The sequence below is a fragment of the Equus caballus genome, chromosome 11 (assembly GCF_041296265.1).
Source record: "Equus caballus isolate H_3958 breed thoroughbred chromosome 11, TB-T2T, whole genome shotgun sequence".
Lineage (NCBI taxonomy): Eukaryota > Metazoa > Chordata > Mammalia > Perissodactyla > Equidae > Equus > Equus caballus.
Window position 1 is genome coordinate 44613826 of NC_091694.1, and position 27751 is coordinate 44641576.

Sequence of the window (27751 nt, forward strand, 5' to 3'; positions counted from 1 at the left end):
TGTTTAATCCAGGTTCTTTCTAGGCATAGGGTAGCATCTTGCCAGCTGGCAAGAAAAGTCCCTAGTATTTTTCCCAACTATCAAGACTTGATGTAAGCTATGGAACAGATTCAGGAGAGCAGCCAGCATTGATCTAGAGATGCCGCGGCATCTGTTGCATACATTTGTGGAGATGGACGAGAGGCACTCGCTGGTGGGGAATGGCCGCCGCCACCTGTGGACTAAAATCCACAGCGCGACCTGCGATCAACCCACAAGTATTTACGGATTCCTTCACCTGTGCCTAGCACCAGATCGGAAGCCACACGAAAAACAGGAGGTGGCATCCTCCAGTCCTTTTACACTAGAGAACACAAAACACACAAACAGAGAAATAAGTGCCAGCCTGATAAAGTGATAACTGTGCGGTGAAGATGGTAAGTCCTATAGGCATTAAAAGAGGGGTCAGTGGGGTACGAAATGGACCAAGTGTTACTCTTTGCGTAGGGGGACAGAGAGAAGGAGGGGAAACAGCAAGAAGGGGTAAAAGAACTCGCGGGGCACGACTGTGGGAATATCTGGAGAAGTTGGGCTAGAATTTAGAATTCGGGAGGGGAGAGGAAACGGAGGGAGGGGCGAGGCCAAGTCCAGCTCCGCGCGGACCGCAGCCTCGGAAAGGCCGGCTCGGCGGACCCTTCTCCTTTCTTCGCTTAGGCCGCGGGCGTTCCATCAGAGCGGAGCGTTTCGGGCCAGCTTTCTCGCCGGGGCTGTCTCCCGAGCGCTTTGGCCACGCGGTGGAAGCCCGCGCCCCGCGCGCCAGCTGCTGCGGACTGTGCCCAGGCGGCCGCGCGGCCCGGGACTGCCACCGAGGGGGCGTGGCGAGGGCGGGCCGGAGGGGGCGTGGCGTGGGCGGGCCCGCGTGGGCGGGGCTCTCGTCTCACCCGCGCCCGCCGCCGCCGCAGCCGCCGCCTCCACCCGCCCGCCGCGCGGACCAAGGGAGCGGGGTCGCCGCCGCCTGCCCGCCCGCGTGCCGGGGCTGCGGTGGGCCAGGATGTCGGGCTTCCTGGAGGAGCTGCTCGGCGAGAAGCTGGTGACGGGCGGCGGCGAGGAGGTGGATGTGCACTCGCTGGGCGCCCGCGGCATCTCGCTGCTCGGGCTCTACTTCGGCTGCAGCCTGAGCGCCCCCTGCGCGCAGCTCAGCGCCAGCCTGGCCGCCTTCTACGGCCGCCTGCGGGGGGACGCGGCGGCCGGGCCGGGGGCCGGGGCCGGGCCGGGGTCGGGGGCCGGGGCGGCGGCGGAGCCCGAGCCGCGGCGCCGCCTGGAGATCGTCTTCGTGTCCTCGGACCAGGACCAGCGGCAGTGGCAGGACTTCGTGCGGGACATGCCGTGGCTGGCGCTGCCCTACAAGGAGAAGCACAGGAAGGTGAGCGGCGCGGGCCTCGTCGGCGCCCCCGACCTGTGTGCGCAGCCCGCGCGCTCCCGGGAGCCGGGTCCTCGCCGCCCACCGCCCGCCCACCCTGCTGCCCTCTCTGCCCCCTCCTCCATCTTTGCACGCGCTTCCCCTCCTGTCCCTCAGCGTCCCCTGCCTCTGCCCGCCCTCCATCCCAGGACCCCGCGGTTGGGGCTCCCGCGGCAACTCCTCGGTGCCTGTGCCAGGCCGCGCCCGCGGGGGAAGTTTGACACCCCTCGGCGCCCCGGACCCCGGCTCGCGTCCCGAGGAGTCGAGAGCCCCATCCCACACGCTGGGAGCCTCGCGTAGGGGGTGGCTGCTCTCGGGGGTCCCCACTCCGTGACTCCCACCCCCGGCCGGAGGCGCGGGGAGGGGCTCTCTTCCCTCGGCCTCTAGACTCCCTGCGGATACCTGTAGTGGGTGGGGGAGGGCGCTAGCCCCCTACCCATAATGCTCGAACCAGGAAGTTTCCTTTCTTTCCGAGAGAAATCTGCTTTCCTCGGGTCCCTTCCCCTGTGACCGGGCGCCCGGAGGCCGAGGCCGGGGTCAGGCCGCCCGGCGCCTTGGGGAGGCGGCCGCTGACCGTGGCTTTGGGCGAGAGGGGAGCTCACGCCTCTCGCCTTCGCCCTCCCTCCGCCCCCCGGGCTGAACGAGTGGCCACCGGGGAGCTTTTCATTGTCTGGCTGACCAGCGATCCTCCGCCGATGCCTCCCGGGCACGGGAGCAGCCCCTCCTCGCGGATCTCGGTTGCTTGGTTGGTGGGCCACTGTCGTCTTGGCACACTTAGAATTAAATGCTGAACTGGTCCCCTAGGTGCAGATTGACCGGAAGAACGAGGATTTGGGGAAATTTATACTTCGCTGTCAACTTCTCATTCTTCCCAGTTTGTTGCTGAAATTAGTTTGGGTTTTTGAGTATCTCTTTTGGGTGCAAATGTCTGTTTTAATAAAACAAACTCAGGAAATTTTGTTATGAGTCAAAACAGAAAGTTTTGGACTGCTCTTGCTTAGTTAGTGTGTCAATGCAACGTTGGAATCCGAATCTCAGTTTATGGAGTGGACAGGAGAAGGGCTGTTCTGGGCGTTTCGGTTCCTCTGGGGAGGATGGTAATGCTATGCCATGTGTTTCATTTATGTGTACAAAATCTTGCTGAGAAGCATGATTTAGATTTAGTGAGAGCAAACGGCTTATACTGTGACCCCAAATGTCACAAGTAAATCATCCCTTCCAAAGCAGGTACAGACTTAGGATTTAAGGTATGAAATACAGTTTAACAAATACGGTTTGTGAAGTTAACATTGGCTCACTAACCACACAGAAGCAAAACTTGGCATTTAACTACTTTTTAGGCGATTTTGCCCGTATTTGATTTATATGCTTGATAGTGTGTGATATGGGCAGCCAGTCCTTTTCTGCTTTAAAATATGGGAATCCTTTGTTTTCCTTGCTGGCTGTTTTTATGATCCTTTGGGGGAGGAATAATGTTCAGAAAGTGATTTACCAAAAAATGTTTTCATTGTTACAGCAAGTTTCTGTTGTAGACCGAAGTCTCTGTAGAATAACGTCCTTACTGGGCAATACAAATGATTTCTGGCTTTTGAAAACATACGATGATGGTAAAATATTACAGACTTAAGGCCTATTCTTGTGTTTTTCACAGTGGGGGATATAAATCTGCTGGATAGTAAAAATATGGAGCAAATTGAGATATTTTGCAAATGCTTAGAGCTTTTTCTCAAAAAAGGAGAGTATTTGATTTGACGTGGGCCATGCCTGGTTCTCTGTGCCCTGGTCAGTCCTTTTGCATGAAAAAAAGTGTTTTGTGGCCCTAGCCCGGACCTGCCCATTCCACCAGGATGAGAGTCTGGATGACGTGAGCAGACCCTCATTTGAAAATACACTTGATGCTGTGCCTGCCCAGATCATGGTGGGTTAGCATCTGAAAAACTTACTTTTTGCTCAGAGTTTTTCTGACATGTCCACTAGTTCACTTTGTTCTTTAAAGTAAGGACAGTTTTCGAGAAGGTAGTTTCCGCTCCTGGATGTTCGTGAATAGGCCCCTCAAGATCCGATGCTGTTTTATTCCTCCTGGTAATATACCAAATAAAAAGACTCCAGCTGTGTTTCTTATGGAAAACGTACTCTTGGAAATTACAAGAGCAGTGTACTCACTTTGAAAGGAACTGTTTTCTGCCTTGAAACCAAAGGGATGTAGAACAAATTCCTTTTCTGTAACTTTGAATTTTTGTCTCCCTTGTTTGAAGTTGGGGTGCTTAGAAGTCTGTGAGCTTGTGATGCGAATTCTCTGATAAAAACAGTGAAGACCCCCGGGCACCCCTAGTTCAGGGTGCTGGCTGGCTGGATGCTCACCTTCTTGTTGATGGACCCTGTTGATTTTGTTTCACCAACTCTAAAAATAGCTTTAAAGAAGAGAATTTTGGGGGCTGGCCTGGTGGCCAAGTGGTTAAGTTCTCGCGCTCAGCTGTGGTGGCCCAGGGTTTCACCGGTTCGAATCCTGGGCGCGGACATGGCACCGCTCATCAAGCCACGCTGAGGCGGCATCCCACATATCACAACTAGAAGGACCCACAACGAACAATATGCAACTATGTACCAGGGGGGCTTTGGGGAGAAAAAGGAAAAAATAAAATCTTTTTAAAAAAAAGAGAATTTTGTTTTACACTGAAGGGAAACCAAAGTTCCAGATTACTAATTTTTTTATGTTCTCATTAACGTTTGTTCTTTAAAACCATTTATGTACTTCTTCCCAATGGGATAACAAAGAGTATGGTTCTAATTTGTTATTGGCTGGCATTTCTGTAAAGAAAATTGAAAAATTATGGTGGGGAAAGAAAATGCCGTGTGGTATTTCTTTTTCTTTTTTTTTCTTCTTTTATTAATTTCCCCTTTATGTAGTAAGAAAGTCTGGGGATGACCATGTCTGTTAAGCCTGCCCTTTGCCTGGCTCCTCTCACCTTGATTGGAGCTCTGAGAAAACACGAAATAACAGAATTCCAGCATCTTTAAAAAAAAATTATTTACGGAAGGTTGTCCTGTTTCTGCTTGCTTTAGTGGTAGGTGCAAAAGTAATTGGAGCTTCATTTTTTGGCTTCCAAGCACACACATATAAATAGCTGTATAGAAATTGTAATTAGATGATAATAGAACTTTGAGTGCGTTTATAAGAGCAGTTTTGCCAGGAAACATATAATTCTGAAGTTAAGGCAGTTAGACTTGTTTTAATAAGTAGGTTTGTTTTTTGTTTTGTTGGTAGAGTTTTTTCAGATTTCTGGAGAGAGAAGATGTGATGCATAGTTGGAAAGTGGTGAAGAGTTAGACTTTTGGAATTTGATCTATCCCTTTAGATTAGTATAAGTTACTTAGTTGTCAAAACTGGAGAGTTATCTCCAGGATCTGCTTCAGCATCATAGAGGAGAGCACTGGTTTTGGTTTTAAAGCCGGAGGACTCAGCTATGCCTGGGCTGGATGCCTGATGGAAAACATTTGGTCAGTGCGGGTGCTCTACATCAAAGGGCGCAGGACCGTTGGTCTTGCGCTCGACAGGTTTGCTGGGGTCTGGCTTGGTCCCAGAACCTCCTGCCTGACAGAAAGGGGAGGAGAAAGTCGGAGTGGGAGGCAAACAGTGTCAGGGGGCTCTGGTCCGGCATCCTTGGTCTACCTGCTCCAGCCAGGGGAAGTGAAATCTTCCTGCTACGCCGTGTGAATTGCTTGTCTGGGTGGTTCTTCTGGTTCAGACTAAATCAGAGAGGCTTGGCCTAGAATTCACTTGAATCTCTTTGGATGGGGCCAGATTTGGTACCAACCCAAACATCTCTTCCACTTCTTCCTCCCTCAACTCTAAATACCCTGGCCACGCAGAGAATAACTTCTGCAACACTGACCGACCACTTTCAAGGTGGCAAAAGATGACAAAAAGGCACGGCTTTGAAAACTGGGGTTTTCTGCCTTCTGCATAAGGAGCCTGGACCAGCCAGGAGAGGCTCCCTCTGTTGCCTGTTTTTTCCAGGACTTGGATCTATCTAATGAAAGACAATGGTCCAATTAAAGTAATAAGAGCAATTTTCCTTGAGAGGCTTTTTCATCATTCCATTATTTCTAATGTCTTTTTTAATCTCATTTTTCTTTGCATAATGAAGTTGTCTAGCGTAGTGGCTGAAAATCAGACTCTGGTCCATCTGCCAGTTCAGATCCTGGCTCTGCCATTTATTAGCTGTGTGACCTTGTGCAAGTTACCCTCCATCTCTGTGCTACAGGTTCCTCATCTATAAATGCCGGTGATATTAGCACCTGCCTTACAGGATTGTTGTAAAGATAACATACACATGCCTGGCCTATAGTATGTGCTCCATAAGTCCTAGCTATTATTAATTGTTAATAAGTTATCATGAAGTCTAGTAATTCATTTCACAGTGTGAGTCTTTGGAATGTATCATATTACAGAATTACAAAACTGTGGTGAGGTGTATTGTTTAACTTTTCAAACAAATGGTTTTTACAAGCAAACAAGGGGATATGGTGAAGGAGTTGAAAGAATTGCCTTAGAAGAGATTGTAACTGAGGAGAAAGACCTAGAAGAATGAAACAAAAGCAAAAGAATATAAAAAAAATACTTTTCCTTAAAGTACTGATGGTATTGATCTTTACTGAGCTCCCTCATATTTGCCAGCGAAACCTGAGACAGCAGATCGATGAAGTGCGGTCAGGATAAAGGGTAACAACTTTAAGATGGTGACGCACCCTTCTTGAGAGAGATTAATTATGTACTTGGTGATCATTTTGTGGTTTGCCAAAGCTATTAGGTGTGTCTTCCCCTGATCCTGGCTGCTTAAATCTGGGCAGCGTGGAGGTTGCAAGGTTGCTTCTCTTTCACGTGGGAAACAGACGGTGCCCCAGCTCAGGAGCAGTGGGAACCTCACCCCCTAACAGGGAACCGCCTCCCTCCTCAGCTCTGGAATGCTGTAGGATGGGTTTGCTCAGACTTGCGGGCTTCATACCCACCTAGCGGCACAGGCCGGACTAACTGCTGGCCACAGCTCTTGCTGATTGTTTCTCTTCTGGGCTGGGTTGGGCTGTGGACCAGAGCACATAGGAAAGCACTGGGTTTTTTTTTTTTTTTTTAAAGATTTTATTCTTTTCCTTTTTCTCCCCAAAGCCCCCCAGTACATAGTTGTGTAGTCTTCGTTGAGGGTCCTTCTAGTTGTGGCATGTGGGATGCTGCCTCAGCATGGTTTGATGAGCAGTGCCATGTCTGCACCCAGGATTCGAACCAATGAAACACTGGGCCGCCTGCAGCGGAGCGCGCGAACTTAACCACTCGACCACGGGGCCAGCCCCAGCGCTGGGTTCTGAGGTTAAGATCATTGATTTCATTCTATTCCAGTTTTTTGTTTTTCCCACCCTCTTTTGATCACTCTTCCTTTTACTGGAAGGTCTTGTTTTAATATCTGCACAAATCTGAGAAAGAAGGCTTTGTGTTATATACAGCCGGGCTGCAGGATGAACAAATCTCTGAGTGTGTGTGTGGGGGTCTTCTTTTTTCTGACGGGATGTGGGGCTCCAGGGCTCCAGCTAGCCCCATCCTGAACTAGACTGGGCTCCTTCCCGCATGACACCATTTCAGCGGGAGAGCGTACACTTGGTATAGGATGTGTTTTCTTTCTTCATGTTTAGAAGTCCCAGAGGTACTCAGTTGTTAACCACTAGGGTACTTAGTTTTCTGTATTTCGTTAATGTACCATTATGCTTATTCAAAGGCACTCAAAGAAAATGGCTATGAATTTAGAATCTTTTTGCTGATCCTGACTTTCATGAAGCTCTTGCATACTGTCGCTTTATATCTTGCCATTATTTTAAAAATAAATAAGAGTTCTTGAGTCTCAGGAGTCATCCTTTTTTTTTTTTATAAATGGTTTTCCCTTTTTTTTTTCAAAGATGTTATTTTTTTCCTTTTTTTCCCCAAAGCCCCCCAGTACATAGTTGTATTTTCTTCGTTGTGGGTCCTTCTAGTTGTGGCATGTGGGACGCTGCCTCAGCGTGGTTTGATGAGCAGTGCCATGTCCGCACCCAGGATTCGAACCAACGAAACACTGGGCCGCCTGCAGTGGAGCGCGCGAACTTAACCACTCGGCCACGGGGCCAGCCCCATGAGTCATCCTTGATTCTCGTCCACCCCTCACATCCAAAAGGCACTGAGTCTTGTTGATTTGGTTTCCTTAATAGCTCTCAGCTCTGACTCCTTCCCTCCACCCTTACCATCACTGCTTGAGTTCAGGTTTCTTGTGGACCACTGTGCACCAGCAGCCGTCTCCAGGGGCGCCTTGCTTCCAGTCCTGACCCCTGAAATGATTCTCTAGACCAGAGCTGCTCAAACTGTCTGTAGTCAAGGATCACTTTTGTTTTGTTTTGCTTTGTTAATTTCCAATCAGTCACACCCGTATGGCTCTATTATACGTGACTGTATATGGCTTGAACCACATGCAGCTCCCCACTGAGTTGACAACACACAGACTGGCCTCTGTCCTTTTCAACAAGATGGGCCCATTGATCATAAGCTTGAATGTTGCTGGAATGTCAAGCTGCTGAAAACGTTTCTAGGTGTTCCTTTCAACTTCTGCACTTGCCATGATGTAGACCAGTAACAAACAGCTCACGGACCAGCGCTGGGCTGCAGACCCACCTTGAGCAGCACTGCTCTGTTTCCAGAATGGAATGACAAGTTCAAAAACACAACTTTGATCTTATCATTCTCCTGCTTAAGAATTCTTCATAGTTCTTCATAGCCTCTGGGGTCAAGTCCAGACTCTAGAGCGTGGTCCCCAGCTGCCTTGTCTGCCACCTGTGCGGTGTTCTCTCTCTCCTCCCATCTGGCTGAGTTTGGAACTTCTAAACTCAGTTCTGGTTTCCCTGCTCCAAGAAGCTTTCCTGCTTTTCCCCCTCCAGGTGAGATGCTTCTGTGAGCTTCCATAGATCGTGTGCATGACTACCTAGCACTTAGCCTTTTTTATTTTATTTTTTTCTTTTTCATTAGACTGTAAGCTCCTTGAGGACAAAAACCAACCAAAGGGAGGGGAAGATGATCACTGTTTCAGTGCTGAGAATTGCATAATATGATCACGGAAAGCAGGCGTGTGACTTCTAGGTTGGTAACTTGAAAACATGGTAGTTTCCACATTGTGTGAGTTGGAATGTGCACTTTCACTATTACTTAGCTTGATTTTAACATTTGCTATTAGAGTTAGGCCTCTTTTGAATTGTATAATTGTACGTACCCACAGTATGTACGTGTTTCTGTTTGTTTTTGTTTCTTAATGGGTGCTTTAAAGAGCACTTAAATGAGCAAGTGGATGTGTAACTCCATGGCCCTGTAATTCTGTGCTCAAAAATAGGAAAAGACTCAATTCTCCTTTTTTGAAATGTCAGAAATCTTAGTCCGTTAAAAATAGTCTCGTTTCTGCAGACCTATCATTTCATCCTTGTATATTTCACAATTTGTGTTTCTCTAGCACCTTTCTTCCAGGGAACTCAAAATGCGTTTATAATATGTCTTCCAGCAACTAATAATCAGTAGATATTAAGCATTTTAACTTTGCAAAGTGTTCTAGTTGGAGGATTGAGGCAGAGAGAGCCGATGGTTAGATCAGGGTCGCAGCAGTGGGTGAAAGGGCTCAGGTGAACTCCCTTAAATTCACCATGGTCCTTTCTGATGATGAAATCGTATCTTAAAAAATGTTCACATCAAACATTCTCCAGGGAAGAGGAGCGAGCAGAAAGTTCTCTTTTCAACGAATAGCTTTCAGTGTGGATTCACTCTAGATGTGCGTAGAGACTCTATAATAAGATCGAGGTAGTTTAACTGCTTAAAACATTTGCTGTTGCCTGGAAGACGGGAGAGCTCCTTTTCTGTCGCTACCTTTCCATGGTGGTGGTGGGGGGGGGAGGGTTTCTAAGGGCCTTTTAATGATTTGGCTTTTTTTAGATCAGCCGGTGAAGTGGCCCCAACTCCCCTTCATCCCATGCAAAGCCTGCGGGCTGCTTTCGTGGTTTTGTTCAGAGACAAAATCGAACTTCAGGTGTCCTGCCGAGATCCTGGGACTAAATCAGTCCTCCCTTTTATGAGGTTTTCAGAGACTGCTGTTCTAACTTCCAGTGAAATCTCAAACATGTGCTCTCTGCTTTATGACAAGTAAGAAGTGGAGTAATTGAAAGTTGCCCGAGTGCTGTTATTCTGGAGTGAAGCCCTGTAATGGAAAGTTTTGTTCTGTGGCATCTGTGATTAAAAGCAAACATAAATTTTCTGCTGCTTGCTGGTCATAACTCTTGGACCAGATATACAATGTATTTTTGTATGAACTGCGCTTCAGAAAACCCTTTTTTTTTTAAAAAAAAAAAAGCAGTTGAAGCTTAAACTTCAGCATTCCTTTCTGTTACATCTATCCCCCGCTCCCCATTAGATTATTTTGATGCAGACACCAAGCACAGGTAAATTCAAGTACTCTCTCTACTTACTAAATAATGCCTTTATCTTGGATCTTTGTTGCATAGTCATAAAACAGGGTGTGGTGAGTTTTGCTGTCAGAGGCGTAGGGTTTCCTGCTTTGTTTTCCTACGAGAATTTTATCCAGATGAATCAATTTTACAGTTTTTTTTTATTTGTCTTTTTGGGTCAATATCCCTGGGATAAAAATTGGAATGGATTTAGTGTGTTTCAAATCAGAAGACATTGCCTTTTTTCCCCTTTATGCGTGATCAGGTCAAGACAGTTTTCTTTTGATCGTGGTGGCTCACAGCACAGCTGCCTCATCTGTTACTCATTTTTTCAGGATTTGACGTGAAATGTAAAGATTGGTCAGAACAACGTGCAATGGGGAGAAGTCACGGTGCCACCCTCTGAGCTCTGAAGGGCAGCGAATGTGGCTGTGAGGGCAGTGTTTTCTCAGCTTTGAGCATGTATTTGACTGCAACTGAAAAACCGGTTATGGGGGCCGGCCCGATGGCATAGCGGTTAAGTTCCTGCGCTCCGCTTTGGCAGCCCAGGGTTCGCAGGCTCGGATCCAGGGCGTGGACGTAGCAGCACTCCTCAAGCCATGCTGTGGCAGCATCCCACATAAAATAGAGGAAGATGGGCCCAGATGTTAGCTCAGGGCCAATCTTCCTCAAGCAAAAAGAGGAAGGTTGGCAACAGATGTTAGCTCAGGGCTACTCTTCCTCTCTCTCTCTCACACACACACACACACACACACAAATAAATAAAAATAAAAGTGTTTATGCCCATGGGCCTTAAAAATGCTCCATTATCTTAAGTGAATGTTTAAAATCTGTTGCGTAGTAGATGAGAGTATGGACTCTAGATCTGAGTTTCGTGGATTTGAATCCCAGTCTCTGTCACTTTCTAGCCATGTGACTTTGGTACAAGTTACCTAACTTGTGTGTCTCTAGTTCCTGGTCAGTAAAATGGAGATAACAGTATTTACCTTATAGGGTTGTTGGTAAGGATTAAATGAGTTAATAATCGAAAAGTGTTTAGAACAGTGCTTGGTGCATAGTAAGTGCCATTTAAATGTTTACCCCAGGCACTTGGGTATTTCATTCTATATTTTGTGGCTATTCAGATTACAGCAAAGAAGAATTCTCAGCTTTTGTATTTCTTTGTCTCCCCCTACCCTCAGCACCTGGTTCTTTGCATCTAGCGACCTATCACGCAACCTAGGTTGTCTTCAGTTTCTTACCAGGACAGCAATAATTACTTGTCGGTTGTTGATTTGATGACATATCCGTGTCTTTGGGTGTGATTCTAGACCATCTCTCTGATTAACTAGATGCTCAGTTTTTTTTGTTTTTTTTGGAAGATTAGCCCTGAGCTAACTGCTGCCAATCCTCCTCTTTTTGCTGAGGAAGACTGGCCCTGAGCTAACATCCATGCCCATCTTCCTCTACTTTATATGTGGGATGCCTACCAGAGCATGGCTCTTGCCAAGTGGTGCCATGTCCGCACCCGGGATCTCAACTGGCAAACCCCAGGCCACCGAGAAGCAGAACGTGCAAACTTAACTGCTGTGCCACTGGGGCGGCCCCCTAGATGCTCAGTTTTACTGAATGGGTTCTCTTTTCACTTTTGAACTGGGAGAGATACTGGTCTGAGCACGTTTCTCCTGGCATTTATTTATTTATTTTTTTTTGAGGAAGATTAGCCCTGAACTAACATCTGCTACCAGTCCTTCTTTTTTGCTGAGGAAGACTGGCCCTGAGCTAACATTCATGCCCGTTTTCCTCTACTTTATATGTGGGACGCCTACCACAGCATGGCTTGCCAAGCCGTGCCATGTCCGCACCTGGGATCCGAACCGGCGAACCCCAGGCCTCCGAAGTGGAACGTGCGCGCTTAACTGCTGTGCCACTGGGCCGGCCCCGATTTATTAATTTTTAACATGGAAAACTTCAAACATCACACAGGTAGGGAATATAGTACAGCAAAGCCCCACATACCCAGCGTCCAGATGCAACAATCATCTACTCGTGGACACCCACTCCCTCTACCCCTCACCGATTACTTTGAAGCCACTCCCAGATATCATATCATTTCCTTCATAAACATCTCACTAAATAACTCTTTAAAAAAGACATAACTACAATGTCATATTGTTCCTAAAAAAAATCCAGTGATTCCTTAAGATCAGCAAATATCCAGCCAGTATTCACATTTCCCTGATTGTCTTATGATTTTCTTTTTTATCTTTAGCAGTTGGTTGTTTGAATCCAAATAAGGTCTACATACTGTCTTTGTTAGCTCTCTCTCTAAAGTCTCTTCTCCCCTCTCCCTTTTCCGTTAGGTTTGTTTGTTGCTCCCTTTCATTTAAACTGTCTCTGTCTCTGGGTCTATCTCCTTGCCACATTCTCAGTCTTTTCTTATCCCTCTTTTCCTCTTTATCTAAGGCTGTAGACTATTGACTTCTGGGTTCAGAAGGGTCCTAGCCTCCTATAACTGAGAATTCCAGGTGTGGGTCACCTTGTGGGCCGGAAGGCTCAAATGCTGTCCTCAGGACAGGTTGTCCAGCTCCATCTCTGCTCTGCTTGTCTCTGTGTGTGCCCTGACCTCTGGCAGGCTGTTCCTTAGAGTGATGTGAGGACCACCAGCAGATTTAGATTTGCTTCCTGTCCTCTCAAAACCCCTGCAGAAGGAGGCCAGCTTGGTCACCCTCTGGTCCCAGGACCAGTCACCATGCCAGGGCATGTAATACTCTGATTGGTCAAGTGCAAGTCACACCCAGACCTGTGCTGTCAGAGGGTGGGGTCATGAACCAGGTGGACTGAGCATCAGGAAATGGGGGACTCACCAAGGAAAACGAGGGCATGTTACCAGAGGGAGGGGATGAGAATGCTGGGCAAGGAGAATTATAGATGCCCACTAGAGACATCTACACTAACCCCTGACAGCATGACCAGCAAGTGGTCATCTAGCCTCTGCTGGAGCATTTCTAGTGACCACAACATACCGTCTCCTGAGAAGACCATTCTGACATCAGCCATCCTCTCCCAGGGGACTGGCCAGCCTTTAAAGCACTGCAGACAACTCTTCTCTCTCCTAAACGAAGGATTCCCTTGGTCCTTTGACCATTTCTCAGATGATGTGGGTTCAAGTTTCCTCACCAGCCAGCCATTCCTATCTGAGCTCTCCAAGTTTGTCTGGGGCCTCTCTTAAAGAGTCAAACTGAACACAGATTCCTGCGTGGTCTGCCCCAAGAACACGGTAGGCCTATTGCCTCCTTTGTTCTAGATACTGTCCAGACTTACATTATAGCCTGAGCTTGCATTAGCTTTTCTATCGTGTCGCACCGTGTTGGCCCACTGACCTTTTTGTCAACCAAACCTCCAACGTCTTTTTCACTAATTTTATACCTGAACAAATGAGAACAGAGTCCCAAATCTTTTATCTATCGTCTTTAAGAATTAGTTTGTTTAGATTTGATCCGTTTTTACAGTCTGTTGAAATCTTTTTGTATGCTGACGTGGTCGTCCACAATAATCATAGCCCCTTCCGGGCTTTGAATTATGTGATCCCTTCCAGATCGTTATCCAGGCAGTCGATGAAAATGTTGAGTAAGTCTGGGGATGGAGTCCCACGGCACACCACAAGAGACCTCCTCAGGCTAATAGTGGTCTGTTAGTTAGTTTTTCAACCAACTGCAAATCCAGCCAATTCTAAATCTGCCTAATTGTATTATTATTCAGCCCACATTTCTGCATCTTGTTAACATGTTTATCATAGGACACCTTAACACATAGCTTGCTATAACTTGGGTATTAGCTGTTTCCCTTTCAAGGAAAGGTAGTCTGAAATGACTTGTTTGGTTGAACCTGTGCTGGCTTCTGAATCGATCACTTGTTTTCCTCAGTGTGTGTTTAATAACTGTAATAAGCGGTAGGATCTGTTTAGGGGTTGATGTCAACTTCACCAGTCTGTAGTTTGCAGAATCTCTCCTTTCTTGTCCTTTTGAAAATCGGTACTCCTTCCATGTGTTGGTCGGTGGTGATGAAATCACTGACAAAGGTTAGATGGTCTCATGGGCACGTTTTCTCCCTCTCGGATGTAATTCACACCTTACAGGAAGAGGGTCGTGTGGTCAGCTGGGCATGTGTGGAGTGTTGGTACATTTGTTTTCTGGAGAGGACCCTATAGGAATAGCTGGGGCCGGATACCCCTGACACAGTCAGTGTGTAGTTGAGAGCACCCCAGTTGTTCAGGAGCCTAGATCCTGCACTTTCTGAAGGCTGTGTGGCAATAGTGGCTGCCGTAGCCCCCATCCCAACATCCCCTTTCCCCCGCCATCTCATTAGGGCAGTAATAGAACCTGAGGGAGTCTTTTTCTTAATGCCATTTCTCCCCACCAGGCACAGGCAGGATGAGAATCTGGCTGGCTAATTAAGTGTGGCATTTTGTCTCAAAATTAGCAAGAGACAGTAATAGCTACAAAGCAACCCAGTGTCCTTGTGTGGGTAGATTTGTTCTTAATGTTTGACTTTTTAGGATGAATTAGTCCATTTATTTTGGGCAGTTTCCTTTGTTTTGAAATGGATTTCTTTTCGGGATACTTGCCCGTTTATGAGTACACTTGAATCCGTTAGACGCCGTGCAGCTTTGTACCTGAGAATTCTGACGTTTCAAATGTTTGGCCTGAAGAGGAATTGGAATTAAATCCCTGAAAACACTTTCCTGGTGGAAATCACGTTCCTAATTTTGCAGAAGGTCGCTGGCTTCAGCCTCAGATCCATTGTTTTAAGCTTTTACAAATGTTCTTAAGAGTAAAATACTACTTAATACCCCTTGAACATATTCTCTTTCATTGGGATTTGTGGAAATTATTAATTTGCAGGGACTGGGGTTGAACACTGGTTTTGAAGAGCTTTTTGGAGCACTGCTTTCCTGTGAAAGCTCCGTTAATGACTTTTTTCCTGAGATGATCTGAGTCTGTTCTTCAATTGATGCGGCCACAGAGGCGGTAATTCAGGCAAATCCAGATCCCTGGAATAAAACGTGTGTGCCTTCACCAGGGCAGTGGGATTTGTTTGTGTGGGTGCATAGACAGCACAAATTATGGCTTTACTACTATTTACATTAAAAAGCCATTTATATTCCTTTACTCAGCATATACTTAAACACTATTTTCCCACTTATTAACTTTTTCCTGTTTGCAAGAGAAAGCCAGCATTTCAGTTTTGAGTCGTAAATAGAATTGTCTTTCCAAAGATCGTTCTAAAGACCGCTGTTAACAGTGTCTTATATATTCTTTCAGAAAAAGAATAGGCATATACAGCATATATAAATGTATATGCGCAAATAGTTTTTACACAAACAGATCTAGCATTTGAAATTAATTTTTATTTTCTGAAAGGATAGTGCCTTCACATGTTAAAAAATTTTAAATAAAATGAAAGGCATGCAGGGAAAAGTCAGTCTCACTCCCACTGCCCTTGGACGCTTGCCTCCCCCGAAGCAGCCACCATTATCCTTCTTGTATGTCTCTTCAAAGGTATTTTGTACATATTTTGTGTGTGTGTGACTCTGACACACACATGCTTTTTTTTTATTTTAACCAAGCCTTTTAAATAGATCTTGCTCGAATTCTTGGCTGCCCCTGACAGGTGCTGTTTTTTCTGTCTCAGGTGGAATGTCATTGCAAAGCCCTGTGATAACTCTGTATCATGTCTGCCTGGGTAATGAACCCAACACAGAGACAAGGAACAGAATCCCCAAGCCCCACTCTCCCTGGAAGGGAAATGGCTCAGCCTGACATCTCCCTGAGTGTGGTGGGCTAAGGAGACCCTTGAAAGCAGTTTTCCCCGTCCGCTGAGAGGGGCCCCCTCGGGACTGACACAAAGCAGTGAGAAGACAGTGTCTGTGAAATTCCCACTGCTGAGCCCTGCCCTTTGGATAAATTAAGAGATTCATTCTTGAGGCTGTCAGTCTTCCCTTCTGAGAGTATTCGGATATACACGGGGACAAAGGACTTCCCCAGGCCAGGCACTTGCATTATGCACGGTCTTTTGTGGTGACTAGTATTAGGCAACCTGTATTAACATAGATTTTTATTTACTAAAGTGTGCTGCATTTTTAGAAAATCCGTCACCCCCAAATTCAAAATGATGAAATAGACAAAGTAAGGGACGGTGACTATTATTTTCATTATAGAAGGATCTTCATTTTATTAGGCCGAAGTTGTTTCGATTGTGAGCCCCTGAGAGGTGTTCAAAATGCGATTTCTTCCACTTAGGAAAACTCCCCTACAACATCTTCAGAATGCATCTGTTCCTTTGAAAAAATGTACAAATACTACCTCAAAAGGCATTTTACCCAGAGTCACGCACAACCCTTCCCCTTGTCCCTGAACATTCCTTATTCTTTTCTATATGAGGCGGCTGAGAGAACTTGTAACTCCTTTGGTTGTAGGTTCACGTGGGCAAGTCATAAAAAATCAAAGGGTTGCTGTGGGAATTAAGTAGATTTATTAAATAGATAATAGAAATTATGAAAGGCAAATTTTGGAAGGGTCCAGTGAACCTTAAGAGGGTACTTGATTTAAGAATGGAAAGGGAATTAGTGTCGGTTTAGAAGTGAGAATATTTTCTGAACAGTTAATCATAAATGCAGACTGAGTGTGCATCCTGTAGGTCAGAACAAAACTATAATGATGCTTACCTCGCCTTCATGGAGGTATTCTTTAAAGCTGTATATAATAGTAAGACATTGGAAATGCCCTAAATGTTCATCATGGAATGGTTAAGGAAATTACAGTACTCAGAATCATGTTGAACAGCTATTAAAAGTGGAGTTAATGACCTTTGCTGGAACATAGAACTATAATTCAGATATTGTATTCAAAAAAGCAAGATCCCAAATTATACGGATACCGTGATTGCAACACTGTTTAAACAGATGTAGAAGAGGAAAGATTGAAATCACTACTCCAAATTGCTTATCAGTTATGTTGGGGTGGTGACGTCTATGGTGGTGGGTCTCTGATTTCCAGATGTTCTGGATATAATCACTTTTGTAACAAAAACATAAATATCTGTGAAGAAAATAATGGTGTTCTTGCCTGAAGGAGTGTGCATCTAGTTTTCGAATGCTTTGTTTTAGGGTTTTTTACCCCCTTTTGATCCAGTTAGCAGGTCAGTAGCATTTTCAGAAGATGAGTAAGTAGCCTTGCTCGTCGTGTCTTATTGAGCAGAGGAACACAGGGGAAAAGAATGAGCTTGCAGCCACCTACTCCAAGAAGGCTTTCTGGAAAGAATAACTTGAAAGTGACCTTTTAAAATGAGGGGGAGGGTAGTCCAGTGGATTAAGAGAGAAAGATATTCTGGATATAAATAACCACGTGGGAATGAAGGGGCAGGTTGAGAAGGAGGAAGTTCGTTTGGTCCAGCTAAAGAGAGTAAGTATGGGATGGGGAGATGATGCATGTTTGAAAACTGGTGAGTAACAGAGGCTCCCCATGCTTGGCGGGAACAGTTTTACCTTTTATAAGGAAAAGAAAAGTTCCTTTGGCAGGTGGTCAGGAAAATCCATTTTAGATGATGCTGATTTGGAGGTGCGATTTCATGCTTCGTGGAGACTCTGGGAAGCTGACTACAGCGGTCTGTTTGCAAGGTGGTAGTGGCCTCCCTCAGGGGGTTTGGGCTTGAAATGAGAAAGAAGGTCTGGATTCCAGACATGCCACATAGTAAGAAACAGATGCTTTTTGTACCAAGGAGGCCAAACTCAAACCAAAGAACCTCACCCTGGGCCAGGTTGCAGGAACGCATTTTCTATACGCTTCTGTTGATCATAAAGAAGAAAGTCTGGGTTCATGCTTCTGTTTGTTAAATAAAGGAGAGGAAATTCCTCTAGGAATTTTCCACTACTGTATAGTGTTGGGGAGAGGGGGAGCGATGACAGGGACTAACTAAGAGGTTCCCAGACTAGATTTCTCACATAGTTAGTATGTGCTCATATTATAAAAATCAAGTTTGTACTTTTCATTGCTTTGTATTGGCACTACCCAGCCTCGGTCAGTCACGTTTATTTTTTTTTGAGGAAGATTAGCCCTGATCTAACATCTGCTATGAATCCTCCTCTTTTTGCTGAGGAAGACTGGCCCTGAGCTCACATCCATGCTCATCTTCCTCTACTTTATATGTGGGATGCCTACCACAGCATGGCGTGCCAAGCAGTGCCATGTCTGCACCTGGGATCTGAACAGGCGAACCTTGGCCGCCAAAGGTGAGCGCGAAGTTAATCACTATGACACCTGGCCAGCCCCAGTCACATGTTTTTTGAGTATCACTTGCCTCAGACAGTGTCAGGATGCAGAGAAATTAATGACAAAGTCCCTGCTCTCGAAGGCATTTATAATTCAGCTGAGGAGATAAGGCATGATATATATATGAATTTCCAGTCTCTATAAGGTGATGTCTGGTGTGTTGGTTCTAATGGGGTTGGGTTGCCAACAGGAGCTCTGAGGACCGAGAGTCCTGTGACCTGGTCAGACAGCAGCCCCAGAGGCCAGACCTTCTCCTGGATGACCTGGCGCAGCTCCATCGCTCCCACTTTAGCTTTGAGCTCTTGGGCAAGTTCCTTTAATCTTTCCAAGCCTCAGTTGCCCTATCTGTAAAATAGGATGCACCTTGTACCTTGTCGGGTTGCTGTGGAGGTATGAGATGGTGAATAATAGAAAGCCCTCAGCATAGCGGAAGGCACATAGTAATTAATCAAGAGGTGGTGATGATTGTTCTGTTCCACCAGACCAGAAAGTTCCTGAGGGCAGGGACTCTGTGCTCCCCATCATTGTGTCATTCAGACTTAACATACTTGGCATAACAAACATTTGTGCCAAATATTTATTGAAGGAAAGAATGAGTGGTTTGGACTGAGAAGGAAGAGGTAATAGGATTCAGGAAGAAAGAGGGATGGAATTCCAAGCATCAAGGTGAGTGTCAAAGTTGAACAAAGGCGTCCATTCTTCTGTGTGTTTGTGCTAGAATCCTGATTAAACAAGTGCTCTCATTACCTGACATTAGGCAATGTGCTCATTGAGTGGTAAACGGGAAAGGATGTTGGGGATTATGTAGCAACCCCCTTCCTTTACAGATGCGGAAACTGAGGCTGGAAGAGGATTCCAGGCCTCCTCAGTGCTGGGTCACTGGTGTTCCTTGGCATTCTTCCCAGTAGCCCTGAGGAAAAAAAGGCCGATCAGAGTCTGTAAGACATTGCCAGATTTTGCTCACAGAACAGAGAGATAAGCATCCTGAAAAGAGGGAAATGCCACAGTCCTAGTTTTCCTGAGTAATTTTGTGTACCTTGGCTTCTAGAAAGCAGGACGATTTTCCTGGTCCTAGGAGCCTGTTTTCCTGTGGGAGGGCCGGGGTCAGGCCCGGGGTGCCGGTCAGCCCTCCTCTGCGGAAAGCCTCGAGTGGCTGTAACTCATCGCTGAAAAAAACAAACGTTACCTCGCTGAACAACAGCACCGAGCACTTAGGAAGCGGATTACAGGGGCTGAAGTATGTGCAACGGGAAGAAAGGAATTTACAAAGAGCCAGGTGCTTCAATTTGTGAGTCTAGGCTGATGAGGCTCCTAAGTGTTAAAGAGAAATTCCATTCCGATGAGTCAGAGGCCGCAGTATTTTTTCCTGTTGGGCTGGCGGGGAAGGGAGAGGAGGCACGTTGTCCTGGGGCCTGTCCAGGCAGCTAGCGCCCTTCCCGTGTTGAGGGATAGCCGGGGCCTGAACCCTTGGCGCCCGGCCCCGGGGCCTGGGGTCACGGGAACTTGCCCTGTGCTTCGAGGAGGTGCTTCCCACCGGAGCAGGAAGAGAGAAAGAAGCTGGAGAGGGGAGAAGCCAAGTCGGCTCCTGGCAGCCCTGGACACGTCCTTGGCCTCGGCCTCGGCCTCGAGAGTTTGGAAAGGGGGCTGCTGGGTTAGACTAGCTATTTTACTAGAGAGAGAATTGAGCTGTTTTGAAACTTAGGAGTGGGAATTGCCAGTTCTTCTTCATGAATCATCTTGGTGTGCTTTAAAATACTTTCTGAACCCCAGCACAGGCTCCTTGAAGGTGATTTGCTATTTGCTGTATACAGAGAGGAGATGCACTATGGAGCTATGGTGACCGTGTGCATGCCTGGCCATGTCCCTCCACTGTGACTGTGTACACACACGGTCATCAAGGTGGCAGTGTGCAGAGCTTTGGTGTGTGTCCGTTTAAAGACACCTTATTCAGTGTATATTGTTGATTCAGTAACATTGAGCTTAGAGCTGCAGCTCCATAACCCAGGTCTGAACGAAGCTTATCGAACACACGTTTTCGTCTTAAGGCACTTCGCAGCCTGCTGGCACTTAGACTTCAGCACTAGGCTTGGGGGCCATTTTGAACAGTGAAATCACCAACAGAAAGCACAAAAATGCAAAAAATGTGGCACTAAACCGACCGCGAAAAGGACACTTGTTTACATGTGAGTTGAAACAAGAAGGCAGAGTGTTGCCTTGCTTAACCTCAGCTGGGAATGAGTGTGGCGGGTGACAGATTTCTCACCATCCCGTGCATGCCTGCAAATGACCGCGAAGCTGTCGCTGGATTGATTTGGGGGTTACAAATACATTTTACTAAGTAGGCAAATTCACAAATATGGAGTGCATTACTGACGAGGATTGACTGTACTCATTTTTCCAAAATATTGTGCTAAACGTGCAGAACAACCTCTGTAGTTTAATACTGCTTGGCTTGAGGGCCCACTCCTCTGGCAAGTTATTTCAACCCCCCCCCCCCTTTTTAATCATGCAGTTATAAAAAAATTTAGAAAATACAAATTTGCAAAAGGAAAAATACTTGATCATCCTATTCCACCAACCAGAGATCATTATTGTTTTATTTTGGTGCCTAACTTTCCAGAGCTTTTTGTGTACAATAAATAGCCAACATCTGTGCTCTCACACATTTTATACATATGCTTATGTGTTTGTACGTAAGTATGTATGTTTAAAACAAAATTAGTATCGTACTGTACTTGTATAATCTGCATTTTGCTGTTCCTCATTGCTGGATCCTAAAGTGAGAGGCAGGAGTGAGTGGTGAGGGAAGAGGCTAGATGGGCAGGTGGGGGGCAGAAAGTGAAGAGGCATCAGGGTGTGGGTCAGTGACCTGATGGGGGCCACTGATGGGTTCTAAGTGGGATGTTCCAAAATCAGATTAGATAGATATCCACAGTAGCTGTGTAGACAATGGACTTGAGGGAAAGAGATGGGAGCCACACTGTCCAATATGGTAGCTACTAACCATGTGTGGCAGTGAGCTCTTTGAAGTGTGGCTGGTCCCAATTGAGATGTGCAGTGTTAAATATATACTGGATATCAAAGATGTGGTGTGAAAAAAAGAATGTGCAGTATCTCATTCATAATTTTTTGTATCAATTACATGTTGAAATGATAATCTTTTGGATTTGGGGCTAAATAAAATACATTATTAAAACTAATTTCACATGCTTCTTTCTACTTTTTAATGTGGCTACTAACATTTTTCAAATTGCATCTATTTCTATTGGACAGCACTGGAGTGAGGGAGAAAGATGGTGAGTGCCTGCTCCAGGGTAGTGGTGATGGGGATGGGAAGGAGGGAGTGGATTTGAGCAGCGTTAGGAGATATAATTGATGGTTGTGTCCTGGCTTTGGAGGGTGTTATGGACTGAATGTTTATGTTCCTCCCAAATCCATATGTTGAAACCCTAACCCTCAATGTGATGGTATTTGGAGATGGGGCCTTTGGGAAGTAATTAGGTTTAGAAGAGGTCATGAGGTGGAGCCCTCTCATGGGGTTAGCGCCTCTATAAGAGGTGGGGAACAGAGCTTGCTCTCCCTCAACCCCATGTGAGGACACAGCAAGAAGGCGGCCGTCTGCGAGCAGGAAGAGAGCTCTCATCTGACCCCGAATCGGTCAGCACCTTGATCTTGGACTTCCCGGCTTCCAGAACTGTAAGAGTTAAGTGTGTGTTGTTTAAGCTGCCCAGCCTATGGTATTTTGTTAGAGCAGCCCGGGCTGACTAAGACGAGGGTGAGATAGGAAGGAGTTAATGGCTCAAGGTATGTCATCAGCTGAGACAGGGAAAATGGAAGGGGGTGTTGGTTTGTGGGGGAGGCTAAGGAAAGTGAAGGCAGATAGAGATGTTCAGCTGTCCAGTTGCTTGACTATAGCTCTGTGGAGAGAGAGGTCTGTGCCTGCGAAAGATCTGAGAGTCACTAGCAATTAGAGCTGTGAGAGTTCCAGAGACAGAGAGTGTGGAGAGAGAAGAAGCTGGCCTGCGGGGAGATCCTGGGAAGCACCAGCAGGGACAGGACAGCAAAGGAGCAGAGACGGGCACAGAGGCCAAGGGAAGGTGCATCGGAGAGGGGTTGAGCAACGGGGTGAACATGAAATGTAAGACAAGTTTGAAAATTACCACTCATTTATCAATTTAGGATGGGTACCGTGAATCTTCATTAAGCAGTTTCTATACTTTATTATTGTTAATCATAATACTTAACATTAGACAGCATTTACTTTGTGATAGGCACAGCACTAAAGGCTTCGTACAGCAGCCCCATGGGGCACCTTCTGTTATTATCCCCATTGCACAGATGAGGATATGGAGGCACAGAGCTGTGAAGTAACTTGCCCCAAGTCACATAGTAAATGGCACCTACAGGGCTCCAGTCTTCATCTGTGTGACCCCAGCCCCAACAGCTTGATCTAAACTTTCTTGGAACTCCCAGACTTGCCCTTGCAAGAAGTGGGTAACTGTCCTTTCAGCCTCCATCACAAATCTCTTAGACCACACAAAAAATCTACCCTGCCTTAAGTGCTGGCCTTGTGGGAGCACTGGAGATGGATGGCAAATTGTGGAGAATTCTGCATTCCAGTATGCTGAGGTCAGTGCGTGCGTGAGCCAAGTGGCCCTGATTTTCAGGGTGCAGCTTTGCTCCTGGGGCAGCCTGGCTCCTGTGGCCATGCTCTGGCTCTCAGAGTGGATGACCCTCCACTTCTGGGTGCCTTCTGGCTGTTGACTGTTCTGTACCCCTTGCTGTCCTGCTTCCCATCCTTTGTGCCCTTACGGCCGTTCCACTAAAGAATCCACGGGACCCCAGGCCAAGGGCAGGGTGGAAGGGCTCCTGCAGTCCGTCCATCTGGGCCAGGACTTGCTTTACCGTGAGGAATGCCGCCCCCACCCCCGCCCTGCCCAGACTCATGCCTGAGGTTTTACTGCTTTCGTTCACTTCCATACATGGAAGTGGGGTTGCCAGCCTCTCCCGGGAGAGCGCCTATTGCAGGAGGTTTGTTTCCCCACAGCTGACAGACACCCCCTGGCTCACATTTAAAGAAATGTATTTATTAAAAAAGATGCTGGATTTAACCACACATGTCTTCAAAAAGAGAACTTGGGCATCTCAACAGAGAATAGGCAATAAAAACTACAGTCTAGTTCCTGAGTGCTGTGGTTACAACACTGGTCTCCAACTTTGTGATTGTTAAGAGAGTTCAAATGAAGTGAGTGATAAGCTTTTAAATCTGAAAAGAGGTAAAGAAGGTTTTTGGGGGGGTTGAGATCCATTTTATAAACATATATATGTGTGTACACGGTCGCGTGTCGCTTAACGACGGGATACGTTCTAAGAAATGCGTCCTTGGGCAATTTTGTTGTTGTGCGAACATCACAGAGTGTACTTACACAAACCTAGGTGGTATAGCCACTGCACACCTAGCCTATCTGGGACTAATCTCATGGGACCACCGTCGTCGTATATGTGGTCCCAAAGTGTCCTTATGCAGCGTGCGACTGTATATTAACATATATTAGCATATGTACACTTTTCTCACTGGTTTGAGAGAAAAAAAGATCTGACAGGGCCAAGCCAAAATGTAGAAGTACACTGATGAAGCGAAGTGATAAAAACAACCCACACCTGGGCTGTCTGTCGATCCCCACAGGTGTCGACCTTGAAGTTGCCAAGCAGCTGACTGATGTATGTATCTTCAGAACTTTGGTTCTCTCAAGGAAATGTTTTTTATAATGCACAGTACTATGGTTCCACCCGCTTTTGTTTTCTTTTGTATCATAAATGATCAAGGATTGGATGTTGTAAAAGTTAGGCTTCTAGAAAGTAATGGTTGACAAGAGTGGGTTCTAAAATAGTTTTGGGAAATAGTGACTGTGTATTTCCTTTTTTTTTTAAAGATTGGCACCTGGGCTAACAACTGTTGCCAATCTTTTTCTTTTTTTCCTGCTTTATCTCCCCAAACCCCCCCTGTACACAGTTGTACATCCCAGTTGCAGGTCCTTCTAGTTGTGGGATGTGGGATGCCGCCTCAACGTGGCCTGATGAGTGGTGCCATGTCCGCGCCCAGGATCCGAACCCTGGGCCGCCGCAGCGGAGCGCACAAACTTAACCACTCGGCCACGGGGCCGGCCCCGTGAATGTGTATTTCTTAGGGAGCTGTCTTTACTGGTTTGGTACGTAATTCGCTGGTCCTCGTGTGCCAAATTTATCATATTGTCTGGTTCTTTTTCCTGCTACCATCTGGGATACAGTTCTTTGGATATATTTTGCTGGATTTTCTTTGTAGCCTGCCTCATATCTCTGAGATTTGTTATAGTGGAATCCGAATTATTTCAAAGCCGTAATTCAAGATTGTAAAATTCTGGAAGCACACGACAGACTGGTTTTATTTTGGGGGAACTGGATGAGGGGGTGAAAAGACTGATGCTGGCCTGACAGTTTGCCCCCCCCACCCTCCCCCAAACACCAGATACTGTTCCTGCCATGGAGAAGATCTGAGAAATAAAATCAAACCTTCTAGTCCTTTCTTATCATGATTTATTTTGAGCTTAAAATAGCAAACCTTACATTCTTGATCTTGTCCTCCTTGCTCCCTTCTCCCACCAAATCCCTTTCTTTAATTGTATAAAAAGATTTTGAAATTCTTCCTTGATTCTTTCCTGCCTCGAGGGAAAGGGGTGAATTGGCAGGGCTTTATTGCTACAGCCCGCGATGTTGATCTGAATTCCTTCTCTTGCTCTTTTGCTAGTTAAAAGATTCCCTGCTGTGACAGATAGATGTGTATTCAGAGGGCATTGAATTTGTAAGGTGGATGGAACTGCCTTCTGAGTTAAAGGGCTGCTTTTAAGCAATCTTCAACCCCCCCCACCCCCGCCACTCCCCCCACCCCCGTCTTTTTAAAAAAATGATTTCTCAAGTATCAGGCTGTCATCAACCTACTGATTGTTTTGCCTCCAAGCGGGACCAATACTTGGGGCAAGTTACTTCTGCCTGTTGAGTTTTGGCCTCAGCATTATCCTCCCAGAAGCTGCTGGCCAAATGGCTGTTGTCATGAGGTGTTGGACCTCTGAGGCCTGCACCCTGGGGTGAAGGATGGATGATGTCTGGCTGCGCTAGCTCCAACTGCTCCCAGGCCAGAGATCAGGCAGGGTCCCCAGGCTCCCGGGGGGTACACTCCCTCACTTTGCTGCCCTTTCCAGATTGAGGAAGGGTGGTGGGGCTGCAGCTAAGGAGCCCGGTGGAGGGAAGAGGAAGACTCGGTCTCTGCTCCTCCTGTTTTGAGTGTGAGTTCCATATTATTGTAGGGAATACAGTTCTCAACCTCAGAGAGCAGCGGGGAGAGGTGGGGGGTGATGTTGGGACCCCAGTTCTGTTAGGTTTACCACAGAGCTTGTTCCCTGTGAAACACCAAGTGGTCATTTTCAACCCTGGCTGATATTCAGAGTCACCTGGGGAGCTTTTAAAAATACGTATTCCCAGTGCTTGTTGTCCCAGCATATAGCACAATGTCTGGTACATGGGACATGCACTATACAAAATTAGCTCAATGCGTGGGAAGCCCGTAGTGTCCAGGAAAGTGAATGAGTACAATCTCTTACGCAGTCATTCATGCACACAGAGCCCAGAGTAAGCTGTCAGGTGTATCCTTCCTCTCCATATCGAGTCCCCAGTAGTCCTGCACCTCTGGCCCATTGCAGATAAAGTCCTGGTGATTATTAGTGTCAATGTGCTTTTATGTCACTGTTGTACTCAGGCGTCCAGTGCTTTGTGATCTAGAACGAGACACGTCAATGAAGGGGACATGAGAATAATATTCATATTAAGAATAAGAATTGCAGTGCTCATTTATTGAAAGTGTGCTTTGCCCGGCCCCGTCAGAGTGCTTTGTATGTGTTTAATTCTCACATAACCCTCTGAGTGAGGCCCTGTTGGACTGAGTAGTTTTCCAGGTACACTGATAAGTGGTTGAGCTGGTATTTGAACTCTGGCTGTTTGCCTCCAGAACCTGCCCCTGGAGCTGTGCTGAACTGCCTGATAACTGACCAGGGCTGTTGCTTAAGAAGGCGTCTTCTGTGTGCCAAGCACCATGATTTGAAGTACTTTACATGGTGCCTCAGTTAATTTTCACAAGAACCCATGAAGTAGGCATTGTTGCCCCCATTTTACAGGTAAGGAAACTGAGGCCCAGAGAGATGTGCCCACAGAGGGAGTAAGTGGCAGAATCACCTGGTCAGTTGTCCTTCCCTCCAAAGCCTGTTCTATTTCCCTGGTCCCCACTGTGTCTGATGGGACCATGGTGTTAGGCACATTTCTGAAGCAAATAGGGCCTTTGTCTTTTGGCCGGAATTTCTCAGCCAGGGTATTACTGAGGATGAGGCAGCCTGAGGTCTTGCACATCAAGTAGACTCTCGGAACATGGAGAATTCAGGAGAGGGGTTGAAACTCATTTCTCAGAAGACGGCCTTCTGAACTTTCAGGCACGTAGAATCGGTCACCCCCTTGTCTTCTTTTGGTTAACCCAGCTCCCCCAACACACGCACACACACACACACAGTCTCTCCCTACCCCAGGGAAGAATGTCTATGGCAGCAAAGAAAGAGCCCTTTGAGCCTTCAACAGGGTGAAAACAGCCAAGGTCCCAGGACCCCAGGGACATTTCCAGCCTGTGGTTTGCTGACCTAACCCAAAGGAGCTCCTGATTGGCTGATCAACTCTGAAAGATTAGCATTTCTGTGAAAGGGCAGAATTGACAAGACTCTAGAGAAAGAAGGTAAAAAATAATCCGAAAGATAAGCAGTGGTAGCAAGTGGGAGAGCACTGCCCTGACACCCTGATGGTGGGAAGCGATGTTGGGACAACTGTGTGCCCTGTGGCCCCGTGGTCTACTTTTAGGCTCTTTCACTGGACCCCTCTATTTGTTATATTGGGGGAAAACATCCCTGTCCTTAGTATCCACTGACTTCAGTGTTTAACTTCTAATTCTGTGATCTGGAAAATGCTCATCTAGTTCCCAAGGGTCCTTTAAGACCCATTTGGGATTATAGGGCACGCTGTGGGGCAGAAAGCTCAGAGACCTACTGTCTCCCAACTGCAGGAAGCACGTGGGGAATTTCCATGCAGAACTTCTTTGCATGCTTATGAAACGTAGAAATAATCTTCTCTTCCACAAAGAAACATTTGCCCGTTTTTCTGGAAACATATCCCTTTTAGCATATCTTGTATTTTCTAACCTTTGATAGCGACTTAGGAGTAATAAGTAATTCGCTTTTATCTAAGCTCTATCCTGTGTAAAGCTGCAGTGTATGTGTGAGTTGGGAGGCCATAGGGAGTGGTAAGCCTGGGGCAAACTGGTGAGACATCCTTCCTCCCAAAGGAGCAGCCTGCCGGAATGCAGACCTGGTTCGTTGAATCTTCCCTAATGTTTACAAAATGTGGAATCTTCTGATGAAGTGTTGTCAGCTAATTCCAATTT

The 27751-nt window shown here is 46.5% G+C and overlaps 1 protein-coding gene across 1 annotated transcript in view; it reads left to right on the top strand.

Moving 5' to 3' along the window:
- The first annotated feature begins 923 nt into the window (after positions 1-923).
- NXN (nucleoredoxin) overlaps positions 924-27751 on the top strand; it is a 138583-nt gene continuing 111755 nt past the window's right edge. Inside the window, exon 1 of the mRNA XM_023653181.2 lies at positions 924-1402. Coding sequence (XP_023508949.1) covers positions 1031-1402 — 372 coding nt within the window. The 5' untranslated portion in view covers positions 924-1030. The remainder of the gene's footprint in view (positions 1403-27751) is intronic.